Source organism: Rhinichthys klamathensis, unplaced genomic scaffold (assembly GCF_029890125.1).
Source record: "Rhinichthys klamathensis goyatoka isolate OS25496 unplaced genomic scaffold, OSU_Roscu_1.1 h1tg000384l_1, whole genome shotgun sequence".
Classification (NCBI taxonomy): domain Eukaryota; kingdom Metazoa; phylum Chordata; class Actinopteri; order Cypriniformes; family Leuciscidae; genus Rhinichthys; species Rhinichthys klamathensis.
The window spans coordinates 660590-684980 of record NW_026606888.1 but is presented as its reverse complement, the minus strand read 5'-3'; the positions used below and the strand labels follow the sequence as shown (position 1 = coordinate 684980).

At 37.7% G+C, this 24391-nt stretch overlaps 1 protein-coding gene across 1 annotated transcript; it reads right to left on the bottom strand.

Moving 5' to 3' along the window:
• Positions 1 to 940: 940 nt before the first annotated feature.
• On the bottom strand, positions 941 to 23993 carry triqk (triple QxxK/R motif containing). Its single transcript, XM_056233938.1, has 4 exons — positions 23881 to 23993; positions 20148 to 20219; positions 11077 to 11162; positions 941 to 1578 (listed from the first exon to the last, which is right to left on the bottom strand). Exons 2-4 carry the CDS (start codon positions 20206 to 20208, stop codon positions 1471 to 1473), a joined length of 255 nt encoding a protein of 84 aa, XP_056089913.1. The 5' UTR covers positions 20209 to 20219; positions 23881 to 23993; the 3' UTR covers positions 941 to 1470.
• Positions 23994 to 24391: the final 398 nt, after the last annotated feature.

Genomic DNA, 24391 nt, shown 5'->3' with positions numbered 1-24391 from the left:
ACCAATCTGATCAAAAAAAAAAAAAAAAATTCATCTGTGCTATTAAACAATAGTGTGATAAACGTTTAACCCTCTGGTGCTTTTCGTTCATTTTCGTTTTGGTTTTTTGGAATTGTTTACTACTTTGGAATGGTATAAAACTTTTGACACTTGCTTTGTGAAAATAAATCAATAAATCATGGACATGATTCGAAAAGGTTAAATGGTCCTGAAAAAAAACCCCAGTCACACTTGTCAAAAATGACAGCATTGGAAATTAATAGGAAATTAATTTCTTAATTCTAGTGGAAACGTTTGGTACTGCGCCCAAACAAAATTTTACTTAAAGCAAATTTTTTGAGATATCAACCTCAGATTTGGAACACAACTTGTTTAGATTTATGGCTTTGATTTTCTCGCAGTTAGAATAAAAACATGTTTTGAAAACTATATATTTCATATACAATTTGAAAATAGCATTTTTGTGCAAAAACTTAGCAATAATCTGTCGAGTGTCTTCTTTAAAAAGAGACCAAACTTAAGTCTGTGCTCCAAAGCATTTCATTTTTTAGGTCTATGCTCAAAAAGTGAATAAACAGATTATAACTACTATTTAAAATTAATTTAGTACCATAAAATCCCCTAAAAATACAAAACATTAAATAAAAACATTATCAAACTAAAAAAAAAAAAAAGTACATTCATATCATTGGGATTTTTTTTGTAATTTTTGACTGCCAGACGAATAACACCAGAGGTTTAAAGGGATAGTTCACCCAAAAATGAAGATTATGTCATCATTTACTCACCCAGTCATCATTCCCAACCTGTATGACTGACTTTTGTGGAACACAAAAGAAGAAATTTAGAATCTGCCATTTATACAATCAAAACAAAGGGGAGCCAGGAGTTGTTAAACTCCACAACGCAACGCACCATGCATAAGTATCATAAAAGTATATTCCAAGCCTCCTGAAGCCATAACTTTGTGTAAAACTCACTGAAATTTAAGTTGTTATTCAGTGAATCTTGCCTTTGATTGTATAAAAAACAACAGCCAGGAAATTCTGCTATAAATAACTCCTTTTGTGTTTCATGCAGAAAGCCGAATGCATTTTTAAAAGACATGAGAGAGGAGAGAGTTAAAGATTACAGAAATTTGATATCTGGATGAACTATTCCTTTACAACTAAAAGATCCAAAAAGAAAACAAGTTGGTTCTTCTAATCTCAAAGCTGTGGGGCATGTGGAGCTTTATTAATAATCGAAAAAATTATCAAGGATAAACACTTGGGGGGGGGGGGGGGGGGGGTCTGTGATGCTTATGCGCACATTAAGACTCATCTTCGTTCCTTTCACGCAGTTTATGCTGGTTTAAAAGGCATAGAAAAGGCCATTGAAAGGAAATGTGTAATACTATGGCACTTCATGAATGGCTCATGTGTCCAGCCACCCAGAATCCTCTGAGATGGCATATCTGAGAAAAGTCCTTCAGTCCATGTCCAGATCCAGATCCAGCTCAGTGCTCAGGTTGAGGTAGAAGAATGCATAGATGCCTAGCAGGAAGACCAGAACAGCCACAATGACCAATATGATGTCCTGCAATCAGAGAAAAAGAAAAACGGTTTACTCTTTCGGATTCAGACGTTGCTAAATAAGAGTAAAAAGAATTAACGCAGAGCACTAGCATCAAATTAATCCATAAAAGGGGCTTTCGCACCGGATTGTTATAGGAACACAGTTACAGGAACTAGCCATCAGGGGGGTCCCCCGAGAACTAGATGTTCCCCTCTGGCCATTTTCCTGGTTGCATTCGCACCGCCAGTAGGAACTCTGAAGTAATGCAAGCCAGTTGACAATGACAACATTTAAGCGCGGCATTCAACAACATCAACAACTCCGTAGCATAAAGGTTGAATAGTGCCTTCACTTCGGCGTTGATCCATCTATCGCTCATTTCCATGCTCGTGGAGTTAGTTAGTGTAGTAAGTCTATGTAAACTGTGTGTTTACATGGCTTCATAAGATTGGCAGGTGAAAAACTATCCGACCAATGAGATTGCCGTTTTTGCTCACGTGTCTGGAGCTTCTGAAGTTACAGTAAAACACAACTTGGGGGCGCTCAAACACAAAACGGTCTTGCTGAGCACACATACGTAACGGCAAAGATGCGGCAAGTAGCGTCTATACCATAGATATCCATAATAAAGGCTAGATGTCTCGTCCGCGCTGCTGGCCAAATATGGCCTTTATTATGGATATCTATGGTCTACACTGCCGGGAAGAAATAAGACGAGGAAGATGCGAGGCAAGATGAATGTAGAGCTTCTGGTCTCGTTGGTGTCGGAACATAAAGAACTATGACAAACGCGACAGCGACTACAAAATAGGACTATTTCTGTTTTACATTAAGCGTCAGGGAATGAATTTGCATGTCCACTCGGCTCATCGTCAGCGAAAATCGCTTGGGTGTGAACACAAAAAACGCGTTGAAAAACGCTGACGAATAATGCGCGCCGATATTCGTGCCGGTGTGTACGGGGCTTAACTCTGACGTAGGAGCTAATTGAGTCCCATAAAAAGATGTTCCTATAACTAAAATCCTTCCTAGTTCCTGCGGTGTGAACAAGCCAAAAAGAGAGTACTATGAAACTATGAAAACGTTCTACCGGTGCGAAAGCCCCTAAATGTTAAAGTCCCCATGAATTCAAAATTGCCCATACATACTTTGTTTGCCTAAATTGATCGTTTTGTGGTGAACAATTCATCCATGCAAGTCAATCCACACAAAAAATTTTTTTGGCTTCGTAATCTTTAATCAAAATCTGAAATTTCCCCTCCCCTCTGCATTGGAGGACCTTCCCTGATGACGTAGGTTTGACGGTTTGGGTGTCTGCTTAACATCCGTAACCACGCCCCTCCAACTGACACGAAAACACCTACTTTTCTAGATCCAATCAGGTGCTAGTTGGAAAAAAAGCCACGCCCACTATTTTGCCTCATTTAGTATTCCGTTTCTCTCGGAAATACGTCACAACACTGGAGAAAAGTCGTTTGCAACTTCCGGTTCACGGGGACTTTAAACACTGTGATTGTTTTAAACCATGACTTCAGTGTGGAAACATTAAAATGACTCCAATGTGTTCTGAAATGTGTATGTTCATTCTTATAAATCAGATCTGAAACAAAAAGAGGTTTTACAGGCTGATGCCATAGAAGAACATTTTAAAGTTCAACCAAGAACCTTTTATTTTAGAAAAATCAATGCTTTATAAAACCCAGAAACCAACTGTTATTAAGAACCTGCATGAATCTATAATCTTCCATTAACCTTAATCTAATCGGAAGTTGCAAACAAAACTTGCCTTGCCTTGCCTTACTCATTAGAAAAAAAAGAATGTTCTTAAAATGTTCATGCTGCATTATTAAAATACATATTTAGTTAATTCTGCTTTGAAATACCTATTAATTGCAATGCCATTCCCTAGAAGTTTAAGACAAAATGAAACGCTCTCCTTTTCATACTGTAGCATGCAGACTCAAGACTGATCATAACAAAACACAGTTATGTAGTTCTCATAGGCACAAATGTTCAGCATTAGTATCAGTATATTTGGAGCTCTTTATCTTTACTCTCGCTGTGACACAAATAGGGTTTGGCAGACCCAGCAGGCTCAGAGAAAGTTAATCTCCCAGAAATGTCTTTGTTCTAATTAAGAGTTGTTGGGAGCTTAATGCCCGAGCTAAATTGATGATGGCTGAAGGAGTGGTATTCAAGCATGAATTAGATTTAAAACAGTCATTTATTACCTTTTGTGTTAAATTACAATCCTCATCAACCTGTTTCATTAGGAGCACTCAAGTATTTAACTAAGCAATTGTTCTTTATCTTGATAACTCGTTATCAAACTTTCTAATCAAAACTTGTGCGCTTGTGAGACTTACTTTTGGCTCAGTGTACTAGAAGTTGATGTTTTTCTAGACATGAATTGCAATTAGAGAAAATTGCAAGGATATATTAAAAGCTGTGAGAACTTTTTTATGGCAAAGGTCTGCTCATAAGTTTACACAACCCCTGTAGAATTTGCAAGAAGTTTATTTTTAAGTATTCATTACTTCAATGAGCTCATTGTTTCTGCCTTAAATTATTACATTGTTTAAATTAACACATTTTTAGCTAACTGTGATTTATGTACATTTCTGAAATGCATAACTAAGACAGTTACTTCTGATAACAGATCACTCTAAATTGAGAAATGAGGTGATGTGCAGTGTATATTATGAGAAATTTAAAGTTTTTTTTTTTTACCTTGGATGCATGCGTGTGTGTGTGTGTGTATATATATATATATATATATATATATACACACACACACAACAGATATAAAACTTGTCTTGTATTGCTCTGTGGAATATACTTTCGAAAAAATGTTCAAGGAGGCAACACATGATATTACGATCAAAGGGGATGTAATAAACCTTTGTACGGGACCATTTGTGTCATTTCATTTATTTTGCTTTGTGTGATATGCTTAAATATCAGTTATGCTGATTTTTCAAGGAATAAATAAATACATAAATAAATAATGTATATATATATATATATATATATATATATATTTTTTTTTTTTTTTTAAGATGCTGAAGATCTAACAAATTCTGAAAAGAGGGTATGTAAACAGAAACACAACATGATAAAACAGGAGTGATAGGATGCACAATCTGCTATTTTAAACAAGACCTTAATTTCATTAATAAGCTAAAGGAATGTGATGAATGCAAATAATTGTGCCTATGGCCTGCTGTTGTTGTTTGATCAGTAATCCATGGCATCATGTATCCTCTTGTAGTCATCTTAAAGTATGTTCTTCAAAGACAGGAGCACAGAGGAAAAGAAAGAAAGCTGTACAGAAAGAGAGAGAAAGTGAAATAATATCACGCGCATCCATCTATTCCCCCCTCCTGTGTTCATTCACACATAAACACATGCACACACAAACTCACACACACATCAAACACGGAGCAGCAAGCAAATCCACCCCGAGCAGGCCGAGATAAGCCACCCAGCAAACAGGAGGCTAATAATAATTCTAGCAGATAAATTGTAAGGGGCTATTAAAAGCCTCCACGACAGCCATGACTATCTGTGTACAAGCTGCGGCAGCAGTCATCAGTGTGTATGTCCTCATTAGCACTCGCTGCCCGCTGCATTTATCTTGTTCCAGCCAGACTCCAAACAGCTTAAGCCTCTCTTAATTGGAAAACTTTTAAATTTCATGCACTTCAGTTTCATACATTACCAGAGGCCCACGCTGATTCACGTTCTTTATTTAACCGCTTTGTGTCGGAGCCTAAGTGTCATCACATCCAAAGGGAATTGTTTTGCGTTTGTCTCTTGTGTGGCAAAAGAAGGACAAAGTAGTTAAAATGTGTCCTGTTTACAAGAAGGTCAATGACTAATAACTGTCCAAGATGATGATTAAGTGTACAAACTTTATCCATCACTCATTTTTGAAATATGAAGATCATAATGTTTTCTTAGTTACTCCATATGACTAATCTTTCCTTTATTTATTAATATTTTGCATCAGCTTTTCGATTATCCTTTCAATTTCAACTTATTTTATTTCAGTTAATTGCCAAGACAACATTTGTAAAAAAAAATTATATCAATCATTACGATTTTATTACTAAAAATATTTTTCATAGTTTTAGTTTAGTTAACAAAAACAACCCTGTCGCAATTTTACTTTATTTTTAATGTGTTAGACACAAAAAAAGTAGAATCATGTCATTGCCCCAAAAATCCTTTCTTGAAAAGGCAAGTAAAAAGCCATGAATACGGATGTGGTCTCATACTCTTTTATGAGAAAAAGACATACAGTAAGTCCAGAGGAGGCTGTGTGAAAATGAAATTGTCAGATGAGGGTATGTTGAGTGAAGAGAGGAGACCTTGTTGTCTTGAGGAAGCTAATAATTCAGCGGCCTACGCTTCAGTCTCCCACATTCTGATGGAAAACGCTGGAATATTCCCAACAGCATCATGTGGCTCTCAACAGCAGCTGTGGCATGCCGGGATGGAGTTCCCATTCATCTGGCGACAGGCCACTGTATCTTACACACACACACATTTCCTCATGTGTCCTTGTATGAGTTCTCACGGTCTTCTAGTTTCACAGAATTCTGTGGTATTCTCTCATATAGCCCTGTGTTCATAACATTGGCCCTTACGGCCAGGTGCGTTACGGCACACCAGCATCAGCGTCCAACAGAAACAGCTGAAGTAGGATGGGATCTACCCTTTTTAAGTGGTTGTGTAGTTATCTCAGGCCGACCCAGGTGTGCTGTAATACCTCACCCACTTCCGACCGCTGGCTGGTGTGCTGCGGTGTGTATGTGTGTGAGGCATAAAAATGAGAGTTTCACTCATACGAGTGTTGACAGACTGGATAAAATACGGAGGTGTGAATGGGACTCATAAATACTGTTTGCAAACAGATCTGTGGCCACATACATACATTTAATATAAAACACTCTTTTATAAAACAGCACAGGGATGTTTCCTTGCAGTACACAAAGAAATGTCGACAAGTATTAAATTTAGTTTAGAGATGCACAAAATTATTATTGTTAGATTAAACCTAATTTAGGAGGCTGGTGTTTGTCGATACTACTATGGAAACTTTTTTATTTTAGCGTTATTTTTTATTATTGTTATTCATTTAGTGTTTTATTTTATTTATTTATTTCGACAAAATAGTATAGAATTTTAATATCGGCGTTTAGTAGCTTATCACCCATGACACTATGTCATCCCAAATTTTATTTAGATTGACTATTTTCTTGACTTCAGGACATTGCATTTCGATTGCTTTTCCAATTTAACATGAACAAGTGAATTTTAATTCGAGAGTATTCTAAATATTGTTACACCAGAAGTTATCGCTTTACCAACATGGCTAAAAAACATGGTACTACTATGGCACTTTTGGATATTTCAGAACCTTAGATAAAAATCACTGACTTATTTATGCATGCAATGGAATGTAGTGAAGAGTGAAACAGTTCAAGTTGGCCAGCGGGCTGACGATATTCAGCTCCAGGGCTAGTGAGCTGGCACTGATTATTTCAGGCCAGGCGCCCCGCGCAGCTGAGGCCGCCAGCACCTCTACTCTGTGCCAGGTGATGCCATCCGCTCAGCCAGGCACCAGGGAGCCAAGCAGTGCCCACAGCAGGTGGTCGAGCGCCCGCTGCCTCCCCAAGCTGGCAGGCAACATCCCAGCAAACCAACTGGCCACCGCGTGGAGAACAGCAGATTGACGGTGCTGCCAACATGGACCCCAAGACAGCCCAAACCTCAGCCTCAACCTGCTCTCCAGAGCCTCATACAGCACTCACAAATGAGACCAGCGCTAAAGAACGATGGAAGATGAAAAAGAAGAATGTGTGTGCGTTTCGGCGGGTTGAGTGAGGGATGGTCATAGATGGAAAGGCACCTGCCAAGCATGCACAGCCAGAGAAAATGGCCTGTGGAAAAACAAGTGGTAAAAGTATGAGTCAACTCAACAAAAAAAACAAAGCCAAGGAGGCATTCCACAGAGCCAGAACAAAACTCAAGTGTGGAGCTCAGGGGTCCATTAGTCACATTATGAACCAGAACAAACAAATCGGCGTCCACGTTCCTCAGAAACGTGCCAAGCCAATGACCAAATCTGCATGCAATAAACTACATTTCTGACAGAATGAGGGGACGTTGCTTTCAGCAGTAAACAAATGTTTTAAGCAATGAGATCATAGGCTTCACACATACCTGTGGAAAGACATTTAGTAGGTCCCAAATGAAGATTTAGACGTTAAGACGTTTTTTGTTTTAAAACATGCACATGGAATTCATCATTTCCTCAGATTTAGGCTGTCTACATTAATATGGATACATTTGAAAATGGAGTGACTCCCCATCCACACTAGCATTTTCAGGCGTTTTCCAAAAGTTGCTCATCCACACTGAAAATGCTTAATATCCCCTTACTGCACATCCGTAAAACATAACAAAAGCTCACGAGATGATACAGAGAGAGCAGACATAATAAAGTTCTCGCGCTATTCTTCTGGCCCGATCGTTTTATGAGCACTCACTGTTGCATCCAGGTTGGACACAAAATTGTACGGTCTAAATTAAAACATAATTGTCAGGATGTTTTTCTGTCATCTATGCAGGAATGCAATATGAAGGTTCTACAAAGGAACATTTCTCTTTAGCAACACTATGAAAGTAAATAGCAGACACAACAAAACCGGTATAACCATGCGTCACATGACAAAACATCATTTTCAAATACCTTTACAGTCTATCCTGGGTTTTCCCATACTGACTTTGCGCAGCACGATTTTATTCACGCTGCTAGGCAGTCTGGATACCATGGACCAAATTTTCGCCTCAGCGAGGGGACCAATCACAGAACGGGGAGGGAGCAGCAAGACGATGATGACGTCTATGCGACACACCGAAGCAGTTTGACACACCGAAGCAGTTTGTTTATACCTATGGATCAAACATGGCAGCAGACATGAAGTTACCTTTCGATGCAGCCTTGGATATTGTTCCAAGTAGTTTAAAACGCAAATAAATCTCTGACCCATCGTCTTCATCCTCGTATAATTTCTTTCGCTCTACATACGTCATCTTAGCCTGGTTAAAACCAGACCATTCTCAGTTGTAACTGAGTTATGGTCTGGCAAACCGTCATAGACAAATCATTTCCAGAGGGGCGTCACCAACGGACGTCGCGGATAGACCTAAAACCAGTCAGAGCGATGAAGGAGATGGCGTATGCAGAGCGGCAGAAACATCTCCGAGTGTTGTTCTTTGCTCGGTTTTTAACAAAAAGGAAACGTTCAAATCGCTTAAAACAGACGCGATAGCTGATTCGAACGAGTGATGTTCGACGGTGGCATCCATTTTTGTAATCTAGGCTACAAAATCTGCTTCAAAATCCCAGCGCTGACGTCATCGTGTAAAGCCCACCCCAACGTTTCTGATTGGTGCCTCGATTTCGGCGGATTGGAAATGAGCTTGAATGAGCTCTTTGCCAGACTAACTTTCAGAGCAAATCTAAATTTGCCGGAAGTAGTCTGGGTTTTCCCAGGCTAACGTCATCTGGTATAATTGAAACGATTGGCTATGAGCTACGTACAGGCGCATTTGATAGACATTCGTAGCACCCAATATACGGCTCTGGCCATTCGTAAACCACGCCTCAAATACGAGAAAATGAACATGTGGTTCCCAGACCACGTCTCAATGTCAATGAGACGTGGTCTGACGTTAGCCAGGCTATTCACAGTACACACTACAATGCGAAATTGCTGTTTTCAAATTCATGTGGACGGAAGGTCAAAACGGAGAGTAAAATATGCGTTTCCAAATGAAAACGTATTAGTGTGGACAAGGCCTTAAGCCTCAGTAATTGGATGAAAGACTAATGAGACTTAGAAGAATTGTAATGAGGGCTTGGCTTTTTTACAATAACAATTGAGTTGCTAAGACCAGTTAATCTTCAGCCTTCACATTTGATTTCTTCATACCAAACTAAAACCAATACAAGCAAATGCCACGTTTTAAGTTGTATTCAGCTATGTCCAGACGTGCCCCAGTGTTTCTACATTGTTCAGTCCACTGTGAAAATATTGCAGCTTATGAATTATGAATTAGTTTCAGATCATTGTTGTCAGTGAGAAGTCTTAGAAACTAGCTATTTTGGCTACAATGCTCAATATGGATCTCTGGATTCTGAGAGAACTGATAAAACCTATTGCACCACAAATTCTCATGGCAAAAAGCAAACAAAAATAATCTCCCAGCCAAACGTAACAGGGATGAAGAGAGAATATATACAGAGAATTCTAAAGCAGTAGTTTTAATGAATTCTCTTAACAATAAAATCTACATAAAAAATACGGGCATTAATCAATTTATTATAATTTTTGTGTAAAATTAAAGGAAAAATATCTAGAAATTATATATATATATTTTTTACATTTACTAGAGAAATCATGACTGGCCTTTGCTCATGCAAAACTCAGTATTTCTATATGGTTGCTAAGATGTTCTGAAACCAATAGTTCACCCAAAAATTCTGTAATAATTTTCTGACTCTCATGTTCCAAACCTGGATGAATTAATTTATACTGTGAAACTCAGGAGAAGATATTTTGAAGAATGTTGGTAACCAGTCTTGGTGACTATTAAGATTTTTATTTTTCTTCATTTTTCAAAATATCTTTTATGTTCCAAAATAAATAAATTTGTTTCATCAATACAGGTTTGGAACGACATGAGGGTGAGTAAAAGATAACAGAATTTTTGTTTTTGGGTGTAATGGTCCTTTAATGGCCCAAGCTAGGTCTCTTTGGCTACATTCAAACTGTCAGTCCAAATCCGATTTTTGTGCAGATCCGATTGAAATCCGATCAGATTTAGCAAGTGTGAATGGCAAAAAAAACATCACATGTGATGTCAATCATTTTAGATTAGATTCCAATCTGTTTCACAAATAATCAGATTTAGACTGACAGTGAACATACCCTTTGAGGTTCTGGTCTTTAGACAAGTTTCACCTTCAAGGCTAGTTTTAACCGTTTTTAACCTTTTTTATGAAATTGCAAATAAAAGTCAGGTATAGTATTTGAGGTCTCATGTCCATATTGCAGACATCCAGTTCAGATTAGGAGCAGTATGAGCAACAGTGAGTTACATATGCTTGACCAAACCAGTGCCACTAATAAATGGAAATCACACAAAGACAGTGAATAAAAAGGCTTTTCCCCTCAAACTCTGGATTGTTATTCTGGAGTGACAGCTGAGGGAAAAAGAAAAACAGAAAGAAAGCAATGGAGATGGAAAGGGAGAAAGAGAGCTAGTCCTCTGAGAGTCAAACGACTCTTCTCTGCCTCATCAATATGGAGACTGCTTGAGTTGCTCTCAGGTTGGAGAGGTGTGATGAATAATGCGTGTGTGTGTGGGGTTTGGCAGATGGGGGAGAGAGGGATCAGTTGGGATAGAGGGGGAGGTAATGAGAATGAAAGACAGCCATCTCACCCTGATTCCCGGAGCACTCCTCTTCGCCTCTGCCTTCAGCCGAGTGGCTCGCAGCGCCGGCTTGTTTTTCTTGTAATCCTGTTTTCCTGAGAGAGAAAACGAGGCGCACGGGTCATTTCTACCATGTGACAATTGGAGTTACATTTGCATTTTGAGTTAGGCTGAAAGCTTTTTTCATTTAACAGCTAAATAATGTTTTAATAAAACAAATATAATGCATTTGCAATCGTCTTCATCAATGTTCTATTATGAATCATTAAACTAATGGATTTTGCTGAAACATTCTTAGTTGGCTTTAATGTATTTGCCTGTTTTACCCCTTATTAACACGCCTTAATATGAGGCTGTTAACCTTCTGTACCAACTTATATAAGACAAATTAGCATTTAATTTATGCAGGGCTGCATTAGACTTGATTTATCGTAAATATATATACAAAGACGGACTATCGTAAACTCTTTTTTTATTCCACATTAATTACTGGATCAGACATGGCAAGAGTTAAGACATTTCAAAAAAATTGTTTTGATTAAAAATGGCCCAAAATGTTATTTTTTCCCCTGATGGTAACCATTTCTTCATTATATGCACTATAAAGAGATCATGTGACAAGAATGTGTTTACTGTGGTATAAGGGTCAATGACGTGACACTATTTTTTTTGTCCTATCAATTATTAATTTCTTCCAAAATACAATAAAAATGCCTTTCACACATACAATGACACACACCTCTTATATTATGAGCATGTTTTTAATTTCAGAAATAAAAACAAGTCTGCTATTGTAATGGAGAAAAAAATTCATTAAAAGGATTAAATGAAAAACCTGAAATTCAAAAGAAAACCTAGTTTGGCATAATTTCTTAGAATGATTAATTCATGAAAAAAAAGAAGAAATAATCTTAACAAATCTGCTTCATTGCTTATTAATATTTGAACAAAAGTCTGCCAAACCAAGGTCATTTGGTGTAACCAACATGCAGAAACTATTTATAATATTGATAATAATAATTAATTAATATTAAAAAGAAAAGAACACTAGAATACACTTAAATATAAAGATTAAGATGTGTACTACACTTACATGTATTTGTTGTAAGGAAATGTAATTAAATGTAATTTAACAAAAATGTCATGTAACCAGTTATTGTAACCAGTAACATTTTTAAGAACTTGTGTGCTTTAAAAGATGATTCCTTTTCTTTATCTTTGTCATTTATCTGTAAATAAATACGGTTTCCCCACCCTATTTTTAACAAGGTAGTATGCAGTATACAGAGCATATGCAGTAAGCAGTGGTAGTACTCCATTGTGTTAACACAGACAGAAAATGATGAGCGCACTAGTTCACCTCAGTGGCAGTTATCATCAGGCAATCTCACTGCAACGAACCCGCCAGGCAAAGCGGCCACCTGGAGCGTATGTGTGCAAGGTGTGTGAGGAGCGCCGTGTCTCTAATTAGAAACAAACAGACGAAGGAAAAGAAGCAAAAAATGGGAAGGCAACAGCTTGGTGGGAAAAGGAGGGGGCCGTCCTGCGGGCTGCGGCAGACCCGGGTCAGACTCAAGGTCTCCGTGAGAGCTGTTGACACACAGGGGCCGTTTCAAGTGCAACTCCTGCCTCATTAAGACTTATTTACATGGAGTGGGGGAAAGAGAGAGTGTCCTTATCCATCTTCAGACTGCAGATTGCCGGGCTGGACACTCTCAGATGCCGAAGCTAGACACTGACCCCTCCCCGGGGACATTTGCAGGTCTCTCCTGCCTTATGGTGCACCTTCTGTGTGCGTCGCGGGCCTGCAAGAGGCCATTATCAGAGGTAAACATCCTGCTATTTTGTTCCAGAGCTGAATGATGGGATATGAAGCTTGGTTCACACACTGAGCTGTTAAATAATGAACATTGTTTTTGTTTGCAGAGACTTCTGGAATAGTTCTCAGTTTGGTCTCCATGGGACGGGACTGCAGGGCATCAATGCCAAACATTCGTGCAAAAGTCCAGCATTAAACAACTTTACTGACCAATCCTATCTTAGCAACTGTTGCTGTTTGTCAAATTATCAGGCAAGCTTTCTTTTGTAATATACGTCTATTAGGGCATGAGACGGGACCCCAAATTAGGGCTACCGGTACCATTTTGAGGGATTAAATTTTTTTTTTGATTTTCATGAAGGTACACATCTCTAGTGTTGGAAAATGTGTGATACCATCCGATCCATGGTAGCTTTCATTAGAAATCAACACTTATATCATCCTAACTCAAGGTAAGGTGTTCAGTGACTACAAGAGAGAAAAATTGATCCTTTTATAATTTTAAAAATTTATTAAAAAAATTATCTTTTTTTTATTATAAGATTTTTATAAAATTTGTATAAAATGTAAAAATTATTTAAAGATAAATTCATTCATCCTTTTTCTTGACATATGTTTGAAAATCGTCCTCCGTAACCAAAAACTACCTTGAAACTAATGCTATCACACATTTTTCAAATACAGGGTCATATACCTGCACAAAAATCACCATGCGGTTTAATCCCTCAAAATGGTACCAATCCACCCTCTGTCTCACGGCCTATATGGAAGATCTTATGTTTGGATAATTTTTAATGAAATTTAACAGGTGTTATCACTTGAAAAGTGCATGCTGTGGAATACTCTTTGTATCAAAAGAAGCTTCAAAGTAAATCTACCAATATTGGCTTTAAATGATCAATATGAAAAATAATTTTTTTTAAACAGATTTTTTTTCTATTCCTTTATTTCTGACAAATAAATATCCATTAATCTACAATAAATAAAAATCTTATCTTTATCTTTGTTTCGAAGAATGTCTAATTGTGAAGATGCACACATTCATGCACACTAATTGTTAAGATGCTCACATTCATTTGAGAATAGTAAGTTTAGCACACATAACAGTACATTAAAGAGGTTACTTGACTTTTGAATACGGTTGTTGGGTATTTTTACTTTTGAGGTCCACTAAATGGTGCCATTTAATGGTAGAACCAATATATTAAAAAAAATATATAACCAATTAACAAAATGAGTAAAAAAAACACACATAAATATCCATTAGCAGCAATAGTAGCCAGGGGGCGGAGCTTAGAGAAGTGTGAATCCTAGCTTATGGGTTTAAAAAAAAAAAGAAGAAAGCATTTTCAATTTCAACCTGCCTCAGCATGTACAGCAAAAAGGGAATTATGTCAGCTTCAAAACACTCCTCCAACATATGACAACTGTCTCTACCTCTCTCAGAGTCTACAGTATTTTACGCTTGCACCTGAGGAGGATTTTACACGGTGTGGAAAGCAAAACTCGTTTTGTTCCAAGCCAACTGGGACAGATTAGGTGTGCGTCTTATTTTTCTTGAAACTTCCTGTTGTGGTGTAAATACCCACAACAAACAGCCTCAGCCATCTGTTCCAAATGAATAGTTAATTGTAATCATATCAGAGTTTGAAATAAATTGTTTATATAGCGAGACTTTGTGGCCCTGCCAGTACGCTGAATCACGCGCTATCGAGTTCAATGAGGCGTTTCTCTCTGCGTGAGGACTCGATGATTATGACGACTCGCTGGCCTCCTTGGCTCTGCCGCCTCACTGCTGTTGAGCTCAAATTGGCCCGCGATACAGAGGCGGGCGTTGAACGCACCTTCACTCATTAATCACCATTCAACTGCATCGCTGCAGAGCGAAACCTCCCCCCACTCGTTTTCCAAAAGCGGAGTGGAGGCTCTCTAATTTAATGTGTCACTGTTTCCTGTGGACTTGAGCGGTATGACCCCTCCGTACACACTGTGCTGTCAGATGTTGACAAGGACGTGACAAGAATCAACCCACGGGGCCAAGGGTGCCTTTCAAAAGTGCTGCAGCCGATTTAATTTCAAAAGCCATGACTCCCCATCCACAAACAGAATCCCCTTCCATCGGCCTGGTGCTTTTCTAACGGGATATAGCGAATACACAAATCACATTTCATTATGGGAGAAAACAAGCTCTATGGAGAGTGGAGAAAAGCATTCTGCAATTATTCCTGTTATAAAATTGCAAGAAAGCTCTGATAAACCCACTGCCCAATTTTGCCAACAAACAGATAAAGAACTTGATGAAGAAATTGTAAGGGTCTGATCAACAAATCTGAATTTTTGGCTTATTTCTTTTTGCAACAAAACTCTCTATAAACTTCTTCACATTCGACCTTCATATTACACATGAAGAATACACAGATGAGCCAAAACATTAGGACCACCTGGCTTACATGCTGTTGCTGCCAAAACAGCTCTGACTACAAGAGCCCTGAAGGTGTCCTGTGGTATCTGGCACCAAGACATTAGCAGCATATCCTTCAAGTCCTGTAGGTTATGAGGTGGAGTCGCCGTGGATCGAACTTGTTGGTCCAGCACATCCCAGATGCTCAATTGGATTGAGATCTGGGGAATTTGGAGACCAGGGCAACACCTTGAACTCTTCATCATGTTCCTCAAACCATTCCTGAACAATGTGTGCCGTGTGGCAGGGTGCATTATCCTGTTGAAAGAGGCCACTTCTACCAGGGAACACCATTGTAATGAAGGGGTGTACCTGGTCGGCAACATTGTTTAGGTAGGTGGCATGTGTCAAAATGACGTCCACATGAATGGCCGGACCCAGGGTTTCCCAGCAGAACATTGCCCAGAGCATCACACTCCCTCCACAGGCTTGTCATCGTCCCGCAGTGCATCCTGGTGCCATCACTTCCCTAGATAAACGGCACACACGTGATGTAAAAGAAAACGGGACTCATGGGACCAGGTGATTGCACTGTGTGTTGTGACACATTCCTCCCATAACTATCATTAAAATGTTGTGTGACTTGTGCCACAGTAGACCTTCTTTTGGCTCGGACCAGATGGGAGCCTTCGTTCCCCTTGTGCATCGATGTGACCCTGTCGTTGGTTTGTGGTTTGTCCCTGTTCGGGCCACGGTTGGTAAATTCTCACCACTACAGACCAGGAGAAACCCACAAGCCTTGCCGATTCAGAGATACTCTAACCCAGTCGCCTTGCCATAACAATTTGGCCCTTGTCAAAGTCACTCAGATCTTTATTCCTGCCCATTTCTCCTGCATCCAACACATTGACTACAATAACTGATTGTTTGTTTACCATCTAATCTAACAGATAATCTAAGATATGTGGCCTTGTTAGGAGACGATCAACAATATTGACTTCACCTGTGACAAGTCATAAAGTTTTGGCTCTTCAGTCTATATTTCTGTGTTAATTAAATTCTGCATTTAATTAATTGGCACAAAATATGAGTGAAATTATGAGCAGATTAATACTGAAATTTGTTGTGATTATGTTTCATGAAGGCTTATTATTTCACAAAATATCACACTGCCAAACTGTTAGATTTAATTAAATATTACATTTTACAGGCCACCACATGCAAAAGTTTAAGAATCTGTCATCGAAAACCCCATATTGAATAACTACTAATCTGAACATTGGAGAGACGTGTCTCCTTCGATGTGTATACTGAAAACGTTTTTTTTTATTTTTAAATCAGTGTAATAAATAAATACAAAAATACCTAATCTAAATAATAAGAAAAAAAATATTAAAACTACAAAAACAAAAGAAAAATGTTGTATATATTTTCATGCCAAACACTTTCGATTTAGTGTGAACAGGCCGTCATGTGCCAAACTTGAATCCAGCACTGACAAAGAACACAGAGTTCAAAAATAAAGAACTTTGTCTTTGTAAATAAAACAACTCATTCCACACAAAACAGAGACGCACTTTACCACAGTTGTTGTCTTCACACTGGGAGCGAGTGTAACCTTTGCACACAGGATGTGGCAAGTGTTGAACAAACAGCTAAAAGCACAGTGACATGATCGTGAAGGCCAGTGTCAGAACACACAGAAAACTGAGAAGATCTGTAACATGCAAGATCCATTCAGCCTTCACAGATATCAAGACCATATACAGATCAGTGCACATTCACACTAAAACGATCACAAACAGAGAGAGTTAATAGGCAGGGATGAGTCTGAGTGTTTGGTCATGCGAATAATTGTTGGACAAAGGCAGAAAGGATTGTGTGAATGATCTTGACTCAAGAGGGGGATGACCACACAGACCTGAGGAACCCTTTTGGTGGTTGACAGCTCTCTGGAGTCCATTATGCAGCTTAATAACAGTATTTAAAGTCACTGTGTCTACAGCAGCCCTACGAGGTACTTGACATCACAAAAGCTTTCTTCCTTTAAAAAAAAAGAAGAAGAAAGAAAGCAAGACCTGTCAAGATAGAAATTACCTTCCCATTACAATCTCAAATTACGATGTGTATTCTCCCTTTGTGTTGCTTTGCGCTATTTTGGGCTTTTTTTCTTTTTCTTTTTTTTTTGTTAAACAGCGATTCTCTGAAATAGGCTGATATAGACTTCTTTTCAAAGCAAACTGATGGAAAGAGTGGGAGGACTGGGGGGTGGGGGGTCTCAATTGTCCACAACCTGCTGTTACGACTTAGAATTGATGAGATGCAAAAGAAAGAAAACAAAATGGAATATGTCTGAGATTCGCAGGCTCCAGCAGGAGTTCAGCTTGTTATGTTGCCAGCACAGTCATGCAGCACAGGGACAATAAGGCAAGGTGACGGAGCAACGCAAGCTTAATAGTGCTACTAAAGGGTGCGATATGAACTCGCATAAAATCATGCGTATGAGACAGGTTCTTTCAGCGGGGAGATGAGGTTGGCGTGCACTGGGTTGTAAATTACATCAGTGATGTGCCAATGAAAAAAAGATACAATTTCAGTGCCATTACAAAAATAAGTCTCCATATCTCAACCCTAAAATGAAAATTAAGAACTTCCAGATGTACAATGGACGATACAACTGGACTAAAAGCTACTCCGAGTAAAAGTCCAAAAGGTCAGGTCACATTTACGGTTGTTTGGCGAAATTCTAAGGGCGAAATCCAGCCATTTCAAAAGGAATCAACACGACCTGTAATTTCACGCGAGGGCGAAAGATTTCCCCACGCAGATATCGCAATGGCTTCAAGTTGGCCGCATGAAAATCCAGTGAAAAATAAATATTTTAAAATGCAATTTTTCCAGTGATGGCAAAGCTGAATTTTCAAAAGTATTCAGTGTCACATGATCCTTCAGAATTCATTCTAATATGCTGATTTGGTGCTAAGGAAACATTTCTTATCAATGTTGAAAACAGTTGTGCTGCTTATTATTTTCTAGAAACCATGATATATATATATATATAGGATTCTTTGATGAATAGAAAGTTAACATTGACAGCAATTATTTGAAATAGAAATCTTTTGCAACATTATAAATGTCGCTTTTGATCAGGTTAATGCGTTCTTGCTAAATTAAAGTTAAAAAAAAATTTTTTAAATCTTACTGACCCCAAACTTTTGAACGGTAGTGTATTTTGATGAAAACACTAATGATTTTAATATTGTTCAAGCTGAAATTTTAAAAAAAATTCTAAATTCATGGTTTTTCAAAAACTAGGAAGATAGTAATTTAGCAGGGCTGCCAACTTTTGAGTTTAGCTTTGAGTGAGCATTTTGGAAGGAGGGGATATGGGGGGTGCAAGGTTTTTTGTTTTGTTTTTTACATCACAATAAATGTATTGTGATTGTCAAAACATTTGGTAACTAAACATTATTTTACTAGGTTTAGCGACAACATGTTACAATGTTTGCATGGTACAATGACTGGTAAGCTACTGTTTTTATTATTGCTTGACAAATTTCACGATTTCAATTATTGTAATTTGATTCCGATCTTGATTTAATATCGATTTATTTGGATACATATCAGGTACAGTAGATACATGTACATTTTTCTCAAGAAAAAAATCTCACCTAATGCTATACAGAGAGCACTGTCAGCTGGTATTATTATTAAAGGTTAAAAATAACAACTCAATTAAATATAATGTGGGTTTTATTATAATAATATTTTAATGAAATGCGTAAAAATACAATAAACATGTAATAGGCCTATAGTGCACATATTTAGGAAATTCTAGCCAACTAATGTGCTATTTATAGGCCATGCAAACCTATACAAATGTTTCATTCATTCATAAAACAAATGTCACATAACGTTACATTTACCTCAGGAAAGACATTTAATGGCCATAAATAGCACGTTAGTTGGCTAGAAAAATGTTTTATGAATGAATGAAGCATTTATATAGGCTTGCATATAGAAAATGGATGTGTGGCGTGAGAGAGTGTGAAAAGTGTCAATTGCGTGAGTCTCACGCTGAATGCGTGAGAGGTGGCAGCCCTGTATTTAAGGTAAAAGAGGCTAAATGTTCTCTGTGAAAACACCAAATGTAGCGAAACGAACAACGAAAACTCACTTGGTGTTTAATAGCGCATGATTTTTAATCAGAATAAACTACCATTTCATTTACCCAATGATGTTGCTCCATCAGTGAGTGTGTTTACATGCACAGCCAATGTGTAAACTCTCAGTGCCTTAAACTGTGTTATTTTAGCAGCTAAATTGGATTTGCTTTTGTGGAAATGACATTTATACAGCTTTGCTAGGTGTTTACAGCACTATTTCGCCTCATACAGCCCCTAGCATCCATACCGACTGTCTATGTTATTAAACAAACCCCATGTTCTTTCCGCTATCACAACTGACATGCTAACTGGTACTACCATAATTGATAGGTCATATTGTTTCCTCCTATAACTAATGCTAAATTAAGATTAAGCATAAGTCAGAGCAAAAGGAAGCTGAGAGACTTATAGCCTACTTTAGTAGCTAAATAAATATGAAAACTGTACAGTATAGGCTATGAGGTTGTTTATTTTGAGGTTTTCTTAGTCAAACTGTCCTGTTCCCAGCTGAACATTCTGATCATCAAGTGTGTTCATGCGTAAAATTCATAAGCAATATAATCACAGTGGCTGAAATGAAGGATAAAACGCATTTCAGACTCTCTTTAATAAAACACTGGATGAATATTTGATGAAGGTTATACTAACATCCATATTAAAAAATAAAGACTACACAAAGAACAGAGGTTCTCACCGATCTGTTTACGGTACTGGTCGACCGGCTGCTTGACAGAACTTGCATCCTTTTTCCCCATCCTTCATTCACCTGAGAGAGAAACAGCATGAAAAATACACCAAGTATGAGGAAAGAGTAAGTAAAAGCAGTGAACAGTGAGAGCTCTGTCTGTTTGCTTACAGAAATCAAATATAAAATGCTACTGCAGTCCTCAAGTAAAGATTTGCTATGGTTACTCATGACTCAAAATTCCAAAGGACAGTACTTTTGCTTTACATGGATATGAATGAATGGATAAACACTGCTTAGCAATAAATCAGCGAAGACAGTTATTCTAAACTGGTAAAAAAGGTTCTATATAAGGAGAAATGATTGCATAATACTTTTATGATTAACAAGTTACTTTTTTTTTCTAGTGCTAAAGTATGTTTACAAGCTGTTTAACTGCATAATCACAATAAACATTTAACTTAATTAAAACTGAATTCATAAAATGATCCCATGGGAATCCCTAAAAGGTTCTATATATGAGCGTCTGACAAAACCCTTTAACATCCTATACAGAAAAAATGGTTGTCGTTCAATGTAAAATCTCACTCTTACAGAAGAAAAGGTCTTCTATAAGAGTGAAATTTTACATTAAACGGCAAAGCAACACTATAAAAATGGTCCATTGTACAGAAAGAAAAGTCCTTGATAATTATTAATATTACCACAAACTGCATAATAAAATATTCACAATTTTTCATAATGACATATCATGCGAAGCTGACTAAGAAAACTGACAATTTTGTAAATGATTTTGTAATATTTTTTCTCACAGATTTGAGGATGAGAACATGCCAGTAAACCTTTGACATTCAGCAGATTTCCCCCCTGCTGTTCTCCTTTTTTTCAGGTTGTGACCCACCAGTTGCGGACCACAGCCTTGCACTTACACTTTCAGAGTTCAGAATCACATCCTAAATTGCCGCAAAAGTCATGGGTGATTGTGTAAGACGGAAAGCATCTTGAAGTTAGAAAGAGGAATTTGATGTGAGGCACATCCCCAGAGGTGGCAAGGGACTTCAAGGAATTCAATCATGCGAAGGTCGATCCGAGACATAGTCTATTTGAAAGTCTTTCCATGCCTGCAAGTCACCCTTACTAGAGTTGAATTGCTCTGAATTTCGTTGAATCAGTTGTGGGTAGAAAATAATTTGTGTTACATTTAGATAATAAATGATTCAAACTTTGGGTCAATTAAATATTTTTAAAATCTAGTTTAAAGCACATGTGCCAAGATCTCAGAAAAATACTATTTGTTATTAAAGTTAGTTTCATATGGTTTTGAAAAATGATTTTCAAGTAAAACATTTTTTTTTAAGACTCAGTAATGATAGAAATGCCATGTAGTGTAACCAATAACCATCAAGTAAAAATAAGAGGAAATCCTTACGCAATATTTTCCAAAATCATTTTAAATATAATTTTTCAAGGTTTTTTTTTATATGAATATCATTAATTATTAATTCATAAATATCAGTTTTTAGTTGAGTCGCAACATAAAGCCATTTTACAGCCTGAAGTAGTCTTGCATTGTCATTATATATATATATATCTGTAAAAAAAACTTCATAAATTAAAACATTTAAATTACAAAGTACATTTAAATTACTGCATGTATGAATTTAATTAACGTATTTTCAAATAAATGAAAAGATCTGAAGGGTGAAGAGATGTCATGTCATTGGCTGATTTACAACAATTTAAAAATAAGACCAAAATCATTATGTACTAGTATCTGAATGTGTCGCATAATTCAATGCAGTGTTAAAGTGAGTTTAACTGTAAAGATTGTCCATTTATATTAAAGGAGCATGCACTCCATCTCATTTTACACTACTCTGACTTTCCCGATAGAGATCTCAGATTGATTTCCATAGCAACTGAAATGAAAAAGACCGGAGGAGAAAAGAAAGGCACCTTATCTTGTGATGCATGTTATAATGGTTAGTTCGGAAGGCAAGGAATTTTGAAATTGGTAATGGGTTAAGTGCATTAAAGCATTTGCCATACTTGCAGTCTCATAAGCTGTTTTTATTGTGAGGCGGTCAGGGAGCGCTTTATCAAAATTCTACGCCTCTCACAATACTATTTGCAATCAATACGGCTTCTACTGTTAAAGACTGAGAAAAAAGGGTGCATGAGCCAAAGGGCAGGTCTTTGTTTCTGATGATGTTTAAACCTCCCTGACCTATCCTCTCCCAGAGAAATCGAGCCGTAGACCTTCGACCTGATCCATTTTGGCTCATAAGCCGGAGATCTCCTGAGGAAAGGTGTGCAGTCTCTGTGCTAAGAGCCCAGACTGATTAGCATGGAAAACAGAGAAGAGCTGGAGGAAGTGCAGAGGTGCATGAAAGAAGAGAATTATGAGGCTGTTTTCATCCTCTCTTGAGGCATGACTGTGTGAGCTAAAACCTTTAAAATTAGTTCAAGGGTCGACTCGGCATCCTACGTTTGATGTCTTTAATCTTTACTTTAAGTTGATGTAATTAAAATGGCTCCACATGCAACAACAAAGTGGGAGAAACAGGAATGGATTACTTTTCTAAAGATGCCAGAGGAAGAGGACCATTACTGTGTTTACACAACATGGTTTGAGTCAAGCCCAGGGGCATGACCTACAATTCTACAATGACCAAACACTTCCTTTGTAATGAATGTGACCACTAAAGGAAGTTGACATGGGCTGTTAAGTGGCAAACATGCCAATCTTCTAGAAAATTCTTAATTCTGCCTATGGCCTTAGGCTTTGTAAAACGGGGATGATTCAATGCAGTGATCAGGAAGTTGTAGGGTCACACAGTGTGCAATTTGAACAAATCAGACTTTGATACAGACCTCACAAGACAGTCCAGCCAACAGACACGCAACACTATTAATGACATGATGCTTACAGAATATTTAGAAAAATGTATGACACAAAGCTTGCAAATCCCAAAGATAACTTTCTCCAAATTGCAGACAACACAGAAAGTTGGGTGAGCTGTGGTCTGGTCGTTCCACAAATAGATGGATAGCCAAGGGCTATGTGTACCAGCGCTTTGAAGACTCAAATTGAGACCAGGGGCCTATGCTTTTCCAGAAGCTAAACTACAAAGGTTTGGGTTTGAAAGAGATTTAAGATTAAATTAAGCACCTAGGGCATTCCTGAACTGAATTCGTCTTATATACAACAATTTAAATATAACAGAATAGTATTACGAATGTGAGTATAGTATTAACGTTACATGGAATGTGAGTTAATTTCAGTGATGCGAATGTCAATGTGGCATACAATAGGCATATTGGCACAAATGCAATGCAACCAATCAGTATTAGAACAAAGCATCTATTTAGAGAGAGTCATGTAGTGGACTCAGGACTCATCTGAATGCCACGTAAGGCAATTGAATTGCATCAGATCTACTCTGTTTCCAGTTTTCATCCTGCGTATCATGTAGCTCCTGCACTCTGACCTGAAGCGAAGACAGTCTGAGGAAATATCCAATCACAACACAGAAACAGAGAGGTTTGACCAATCACAAACTGTGATGGGGCGGGCGCTAAAGCAAACACGAATGTTTGGATTCTTTAGGGAAATGTAAAGCGCGAAAGATCGCTAAAAATTATGCTTATTGGTTTCCCTGGTCGTTAACAGATATACAACGCAAGGTACATTTCTTAGCAGTGTAAAACGAGAGCATTATGTCTGAGGACACAGACTTACCACTTAAAAGACGGGAAGAATCCTCTCTGTAGTTCCTGGTTCAGCTTTGTGTTTTTCAAATGGATGCGTGATTCAGCCAATCGCGACGTGATCCCTTCAAATAAACGCCGATACGTCATTAGGTGGGCGGACCCACATAGCACATCTTCAAACACAAGCTGTCAAATGCATTGAAGGAAAAGACTGAGCACACATACACACACATAAAATAACAACTTTATACATGGACTGTATATGTACAAATTTTTTTAAATGTAGGCTTTATTTAAATATGTTTTTCACGGGCTTATGTAACTTAAGATAAAAAAGCATAAACTGCAACCCTTTGTGCCAAGAAACACCATTTCGTCTCCTTTTAAAATGTAAATTAGCCTTCAGTTTCAAAAATTCTTTTGTGTTGTGTGATGTACATGCAAATAAAATTGAACAAATTACTTTTCTTTATTTCTTTAGCACACACATTTTTAATCACTGAACAAATTTCTCTTTTTTCTTTTTACCAATAGAAGCA